Source organism: Aricia agestis, chromosome 13 (assembly GCF_905147365.1).
Source record: "Aricia agestis chromosome 13, ilAriAges1.1, whole genome shotgun sequence".
NCBI classification, from domain to species: Eukaryota; Metazoa; Arthropoda; class Insecta; order Lepidoptera; family Lycaenidae; genus Aricia; species Aricia agestis.
The window spans coordinates 14,977,633-14,985,990 of record NC_056418.1 but is presented as its reverse complement, the minus strand read 5'-3'; the positions used below and the strand labels follow the sequence as shown (position 1 = coordinate 14,985,990).

Below are 8,358 nucleotides of genomic sequence, written 5' to 3'. Positions count from 1 at the left end.
TTGTGACAAAACTAGGGAAACTTGTTATCAGTCATAATCATCATGCAGCATACTCATATGGCACCTAATACTGGCTGATAAAAAGAAAAGGGTAGATACTCTTAATAGTTGGGATACTCATGTATTAAGGGCTAGTTGTAACTTGTAGCCTCTAGTGTAGGTCAAATACTCATTTAATATAGGGGAACTGTGAAGACACAAAACGAAATTGTTCATCTATGTTGATATGGGCACTTGGGCATGCTCCAGCTACAGATTATATTTACTAAAAATTAAAATATAGTTGTGACATAATATCACGTAACTCCAGCTAGCTACGTAGCTAGAGTTACACACACAGTGAGGCTAGACAGCCTCCAAAATATTCCTATTAATATGGAAACCAACAAATATTGCCTTTTTGAGAATAGGAGAAAACAGCAACAGATTTATTCAAAGTCAGTTCGTCAGGTAAAGAAAATTTAATTTGCCCCGTAAGTGTATTATTTATGATATATCTCTATGATTTCATTGTTGTTTAGGGCTCCATTCCACCGCGGCGCACGGAGAGGCTACGCACGTGCGTCAAGCTTCGCTTTGTAAGAAAATATATTATGTGAATGTTTCCACTGCAACCCACGGACACGCTACGCACGAATTGACTCACGTAGCTTGCTCGAATATGGTGCACACGTAGCTCAACGCTGGCCACGCTACGCATGCTATAGATCAGTTAACTAAAGCTGGCTCGTTCACAGTGCTCACACTTATGCAATTTCACTATACAGTATATTTAAAAATATAATATGTTTGCATCATGATAAAAATTATCGTATAATCTGCGTACGATAATAATAATATGCTATCGTACATCGTACGTACGCACAAAATTATCGTATGTGTACGATAACTATCGTACGGTTCCGAACCCTGGCCGCACGCCGATCACACGTTACCGACTTGTAACATCACGCTGTATTTATAAACAGTAGTATAATAAAAACAATAACTGTCCCCTTCACGCTCATAAGATAGACCGCGTGCGAGAGAAATGGACAGACTTTTTATGATGCGTAATATGTAGTACGACGTCACGCCACGCGCTTATTCACAGACACTACACAAGCGCAATGTTTAAATGTGTTGTGCCAGCTCTTGTTAACTGACCTGTATGCACGGGATACACGGAAGCGTGTACATAGGCAGTGGAAACGTTGACCCACGTAGTCAAATAAATAAATCCGTGCACATCCACGCGTGCGCGTGGCCGTGCACAGCGTGCGCCGCGGTGGGTTGGCGCCTTAAGTTGTTGCTATTTGTATGTACCATCGAAGAAATTGATTCATAGACAGCTGACGGACCATATTAGCTCAGTGATCCTTCCTGTGATCTGTCGGATGGGTTCGAGTTTTGACATAGGTTACAACGTGTTACGTGACCAAGTTACGCAGGTCCGCCTCCGCCATCTGCCTATTGCTGCGGCCGCACATGCGACAAAGTTACCAGGAGTTTTGCCATGAATGTGAAAAAGCTAGAGTGCTATTGTGTTTTTGTATTATTTTTCTAAAATTGTGCTACAGTTCGACAAGGCTTTATTTTAACGTGGCGAGAAAATGAGTCCGTCTGTCACCCACGTTCAAATAAAGCCTTGTCGAACTGTAAGTTGTAACTGGGTTTTTAATGTGTGCTTAAAGGCGCGATTCCACCGCGGCGCACGCGGTGCACAGCATTAATATTGGTAGAATATTAGGCACCCATTAGATATTCGTTATCGTGCACAAATGTAGGCAAATGCTGCAACTTCCAGAAACGTGCATTTTTGTGTTCCCTTCTCCGTCGAAACTTTCAGTAAAGCGTCTACCACTTTACTGAATTGACCGACTTGACTCCCTGACTGTTTTGACTTTTACCTAAACTTTGACTAGACTTTAGAGTCTAAAGTCTATCGTCAAGTCTAAAGCTTAGACTTGACGATATAGTAAAACGATGTTGAAAAATATTGTAAGAACAAAGTGTAAGAAGAATATTATTAGTTAAGGATGTAACATTTACAAATTCAAATATTTTGACCTAAATTCGAAATATGTAGTAGAATAAAACATCCTGCATCGATTGATACCAAAAAATCAATACCTTACCGACAAGTTAAGTGAATCATTTTAAAATTTCCATGTACCTATCATATGTAAACGTGCCGGAAGTGTTACAATTTTTGAGAATTCCTCAGAATTGAGAACTTTGTAACAAACAGAAACTCCTAAAAAACTGCTATCGTTTCTTTGTATGATTTGCGATTTTTTAAGCCCAGAAAAAAGTGGGGTTACCGGTAATTCTGGTTAAATATTTCAAATTGAAATTGATAAAAACTTTCCTTCGAAAAGTAATGGCGATACAGCTGATATACTAGTAATATGTGTACAGCTGTTAGCACAGATTACTAGTATATATTTGGCTGTTAGATTAGACACGTTTGTCATTTTCAATGCGCATGTGCAGCTTTCGCGCATGTGCAATAATAGAAATTAAAACAACTTCTGTCAAATTTTGGTACCTGTCACTAACACTGACACTAGCTTTTTTTTTTCATATAAAGGCACTTCGGCTATAACCATGGCCAGTGTCGAATATAATATTATGGCGGGAAAACAATATTCTTTAATACAAATTTTTTTATATATTATCGTCAGGTCAGTCAGGTCCAAAGTCTAGTCAAAGTCTAAGTATAAAGTCAATATAGTCAAGAAGTCAAAGCACGTTTCTGGTTACTACATCACTTTCCCACACTTGTGCACGATAACGAATATTTAATGGTTTATATCCTACGAATATTACACATTAAAAACCCAGTTAACACAATTTTAGGAAAATAATATAAAAACACAACATCACTCTTCCACATTCTCCCAAAAACTCCCACTAGTTTTTAACTTTGCGCATGCGAAACGAACATTGCCTGACGACCATTATGTTAATTTTTTTTTATTTATTTATTAAACAAACTTATCTACTATTACAGGATAACCCAATACAGAAGATATTTATATGAACTTAAACATTACAACACAAATTTAATAGCGGTGGTCAAATTATATCTCAATTTTTTTCAATAATTATTAAATATCGAATAATTCCTTAAAGATCTATTATAAATAATCATTATAATTAATCATAAGTGTCTGGGTGTCCAATTTTTTACATATTTAGTACTTTCATAATTTAATTGGATGTACTACGGAATTTGACCTTATACAGGTTACAGGAAGAGTCGATGTTGATCCGTTAAGGGCGTGTAGTTAGTATCGTTTCTAACTGATTTGGCTATGAAACACCCTATCCTAAACCTAACCGTTTTAGAGATATTCGACTTTTATTTTGTTTTTATAAATTTGCCGAATTTTTAGATATTTGTTTGTATAATATGAAATTTTGAAGTCAAAATCGCATTTTGCAATCGAGGAAAATTAACAACTTACGTAGTGAAAAGTGGACTGAGAAAAAGACTGCGAAAATGTGTGCAAAACAGGGGTGGTCATTTTGAACATGAAATTTAAACATGTCTTATGTAATAAATGTTATTCTGTACTTATTTATTGTTTTATTTTGTTTTCTGGGGTCAAGGGTTAAATTAAACGTAATCAACTAATGTAATTTTTTACCTCCTTAGTTGCCGTTGAAGCTAAGTTTTTTCCACCAATTCCAATAAAATCTTTGATTGTTATACCTTGTTGGATAGCTGATGAAACGTAGATATTTTAAAGAAGATGTGCAGAACATCCTCCATACTATTTTTTTGTATATCCTTTAAAGAAAAATAAACTTAATAAATACATATTACTTTTTTAAAATTTCAATGTCTTAGTACGACCTGTTAAGTTAATTGACTAACAATTTTGGTTATTGAAGTCATAAAGCATCTTGTTTTAGTTGTAAAAAGCAAAAAAAAATGCGATTTTGACTACACAATTTCATATTATACAGTGAAATATCTAAAAATTCGGCAAATTTATGAAAAAAAATAAAAGTCGAATATCTCGAAAACGGTTAGGTTTAAGATAGGGTGTTTCATAGCCAAATCAGTTAGAAATGATGCTAACTACACGCCCTTAACGGATCTACATCGACTTTTTCTGTAACCCTGTATACATCCTTAATATTTAAAAATTTTACCCTTGTATGTGGCAACTGGCAAAGTACACCTCCGGTGTCAGTGCCAAAAGCCGACAAAAAAAAATTACTTACCAGCTGTTTTTGACATGTGAATGTGATTGTCTGATTGATCAAAATTCAAAACAAAAAAACAGAAATAAGTTAGTTTAATTCTTACTACATTTTAATGTAATTTAATATTTACGAATAAAAATAACATATATTAATAGCTATGATAACTTTGCTATCACACCTTCTTGCTATTACTTGTTTTCACATTATAATAGTGCCGGGAAGTTTTTCACTAGACCACTGTAATTTTAGAGTAAATGTCGATCAAAATCTTCAAAATAATGGTTTTCACAGGTACGTTCAACATAGAATACACTGTTTAATCAAAATAAAAGTATTTAATAACACTTGGACTGAAAAGACTTGGTAGGAAACATGCAAATAAGTAATAATTTGACCCCAGGAGTTAAATTCATAATCCATTACAAAATATGTAGTACAGTTATTGTGCTTTCAATACATAAATATGATTTCTTTTTTATATCTTAAATTTTACATAATATCTTATACATTAATTTTATCCAATTCTAGCTGTCCCGGTGAACTTCGTGTCACTTTAAAACCTTGCCTGGACTTCTACGAATATTTTAAGACTAAAATTAGCCCAATCCGTTCAGCCGTTTTTAAGTTTTAGCGTTACTAACACAATTGAAAATCCATTTTTATATATATATGTATATAGATTTAAAAAAAGGTTATTTTACCATACAATACTTCGATCACATATATTAGTGATGGAAGATAAAATATTATGTTATTTCTGTGTTGCAGGAACTTAAGCTATGTATTAACGTTTGTAAACGACTACGACGAGGTCTTGACTGGAGACACACCAGAAGATCCCTGTCACATTGGACTAGAACAGAAATTGCCACGAGGAATATATTTCAGACCTGATGAAGTTAAAGTGAGTATAATTTTATATTTAAGAGAACACAAAATATGTCCTTGACTGTATCAATTCTCTTTATGAATGGCAGCCAGCATGTAACAACCCTTATGATGTGTTCAACCCATAAAGTTAATATACCTAGCGGAATAGAGCAACAATCTCGAGCTGTCAAACGAAACCGAAATTGGTTTTCATCTGTGTGAAAAATATGCGTATGTATACACTTACACAAGCATGACTGAACATGATTTCTATGAGATTAAATTGTCAACGTGCGGTACGTGCCGACTGGACGTCAAAAAAAGAGTGCTGCTGTCATGTATCACACGTCGCTTTTTACCATGCAGTGTTACTGATAGTGACATCTCTCTTGCTCAGGCCTTTGTTTCTCTATTCCGCTAGGTATATTAACTTTATGGTTCAACCATGTTTGTAGTAACTGGAGGCCGAAGGTGGGATGGGCATTTTAGGGATACAAAAACTTGCATCACTAGAAATTACATGTTTATATCTGCTCTAAGTTAGTGATGTGTTTGTATGTGACTTACCATTAACCTCTCAATTGACTTTTTTTTTGGTAAAAAGTGGGCCCCATGGGAGTTTCTTACCCTGTTTCTTTTCGCCGGGATAGTTCCCGAACCGGTGGTAGGCACCATGTAGACTTTCCGAGAACATATTTACTTAGAATTGTATTCAGAAATAACACACTTTTTATTTATTTATTTAAATTAATCTAATATTTTTTTCTAAATTTTACAAAATTGTACCAATTTAGTGTACCAAACCTTACCTTACCTTACCAAAAGAATTTACTATTTGTAGCCAACTTTGTACTCTTTAAAATGGTGCATAGAACAAAAGAAATTAAATCTTTTATACACTTAAAAAAACTGTGTGAGGTCGAGTGTATTCAGATTGCTTGATATTGTGCTGATAGTACACAGAGATATTTTTACGGGTTCATGTTCATCAATAAAAAATTATCATAATCATACTACGGTTTACTTTATTAAAAGAATTATCGTGTTGATGATGTGTACTTAAACATCCCTAGCCACTACTGTATTAATTTCTTAGTGAAATAAATAAACAACTCAATATATTATATAATCAAGCAATATATTTCCCAGCAAGCGATAATCAAGACACCAGTGAATATTGAGGCTTCCGCAGAAGAATCCCAGGGGCTCGTAATCCAGATGTATGCACCAATATTATATGAGTGGACAGTGGAGATGCATCTTCTACTGCATGCTAGATATCATGCTGCCAACGCTCAAGGAGGGTCAGTTCTAGATTTAACTTCTTTTTATTTTTAAAAGTATTGCATGCGTTTACATTCGGGCAGGACAGTGCCTAGTAAGCTAGTATACTGCTACAAGTGATTATCACGAACAAAATTTAAACTTTTTTTTATGAAAAAATATTGTTTTAAATGAGTCGTGACATTGCAATTTTCTTATTGCTATTATAATACAGTCAAGTCATGTTTCGTTACAAAGTGAAGATCAGTATAATAACATGGACGTAAAAAAAAAAAAAAAAAAATATCTATGGATGCTTCACACCACGTCAGTCTGGCCCTGTGGTAAGTACCTGAAGGACTTGTGTTATGGGTACCAGACTACGGAAATATAATATTTCATACTTTTATACTATACATATATTTAAGATTTTTATTATATGATACACATATTTAATACACATCCATGACCCAGGAACTTTGAAAACTTTTTGTTCCCTCGGCGGAATTCGAACCCGCGACCCCCGGCTTGAGCTACCAACAGCCCACCAACTGAGCCACAGAGGTCGTCAGTGATCCTTGTTAATAATTTCCTCAAGTAATTTTACTGTTTTTTTTAGGAAAAAACGCAATGTACTCGAGGCGCCGAAGATATTTTTAAATTGTAAAGATGATAGACTCATCTGCAATAATAACTACATAAACAGCTCAAAAATCAACAGCTTTTGTCAGAAAGGTGCACCTTGTATGTGGATTGAACTGCCAATACATGTGGTGAGTTTAAGCTTTTCGTGTATCTTGGCCAGCCAACACAATGATAATTTATTATTATTTTATTTTAATATTTATTTATTATAATCAAGCTCATCAACAAAAACCTGCAGTCAAACTGTGTAAGCAGTTTTGCAGGAAGTGCTTAACTGACATGTAGATAACATATGTTTTTGTTGATGAGCTTGAGGAAACAAAATAACAATCAAATCAAATCAAAAATATTTTTATTCGGAGTAATTTTTTTACAAAAACTTTACCGAACGTCGATACTACGGTGCCTACCACCGGTTCGGGAACTAACCCGGCGAGAAGAACCGGCGTAAGAAACTCGCAACGCAACACGTGAAAGAATAACGTGTTAAAAATACCACGAAACGCTAAATTATTATAATATACAGCTATAGTATCTGATAAAAATTTGATAACATCCGATTTCCAAAAAACTAAACATACAAAATACGAAAATTGGCAAATGTCATGACAGATAATATGTCGTGACATAAACATAGGCTTGATACGATAGACCCTAAGGCTACATAGCGGCACCTGGTGGCAAATAGAATGTTAAAACTTAAAATCCTCATTTACACCATGCAACCTAACTTATAAACAACTTTCTTCTCGCCGCTAGATGCCACTAGTGATATCATAATTTGGACCGACTTTTAGAAAACTGAGATATTTATTTATTATTATACAGTGTGTTAGTGTGAACACCGTTATCCTTGAAACCATCAAATGAGCCCGTCACAAGCATTGTTCTCATAGAAAAAGTTGTTCATTTTGACGGGCTCATTTGATGGTTTCAAGAATAACGGTGTTCACACTAACATCTTGTATATATCCAGATATTTACAACTAATTCTATATTTCTAGTAGTATTATTATTTATAATTTGTATTGCAGGAACCGAGCAAATTAACTTGGGACGTCCCTGTTGGTAACACCCAGGATTACTATGTGGTGGCGGTAGGGACCACACTTGCCGTCGCCCTTGGTTCCTTCTACCTGTTGATGACTATTCACGAGTACATGCTGAAGAACAGTTCACTTGAAAGTAAAATTGAATAATAAAAGCTATTTCGAGTTATTTAAATTTTCTGGGTGTTTTTAGCTGCTGAGTATTATAATAGGCTTAGGAATTAGGATTCATCTAGAATCTATTTAATGTAGAAGAGTATAATTTTAAATTATTTGGATATAATTTATTTTAAACAATGTCGTAAAATAACGTAAAAATTGATCTCTAGCT

The 8,358-nt window shown here is 34.5% G+C and overlaps 1 protein-coding gene across 1 annotated transcript; it reads left to right on the top strand.

Annotated features, from left to right (window-relative positions):
• Nucleotides 1–4,273: 4,273 nt before the first annotated feature.
• LOC121732912 lies at nt 4,274–8,331 on the top strand. The gene is made up of 5 exons (XM_042122938.1): nt 4,274–4,491; nt 4,969–5,104; nt 6,220–6,374; nt 6,953–7,106; nt 8,013–8,331. The coding sequence occupies exons 1-5, from the start codon at nt 4,358–4,360 to the stop codon at nt 8,175–8,177; spliced, it is 744 nt and encodes a 247-aa protein (XP_041978872.1). The 5' UTR covers nt 4,274–4,357; the 3' UTR covers nt 8,178–8,331.
• Nucleotides 8,332–8,358: the final 27 nt, after the last annotated feature.

Coding starts and splice junctions, on each gene's coding strand:
- LOC121732912 (XM_042122938.1), top strand. CDS start 4,358: ATGATAACTTTGCTATCACACCTTCTTGCTATTACTTGTTTTCACATT. Junction 4,492..4,968: donor CAAAATAATGGTTTTCACAG/GTACGTTCAACA, acceptor TCTGTGTTGCAG/GAACTTAAGCTATGTATTAA. Junction 6,375..6,952: donor GCTGCCAACGCTCAAGGAGG/GTCAGTTCTAGA, acceptor TGTTTTTTTTAG/GAAAAAACGCAATGTACTCG.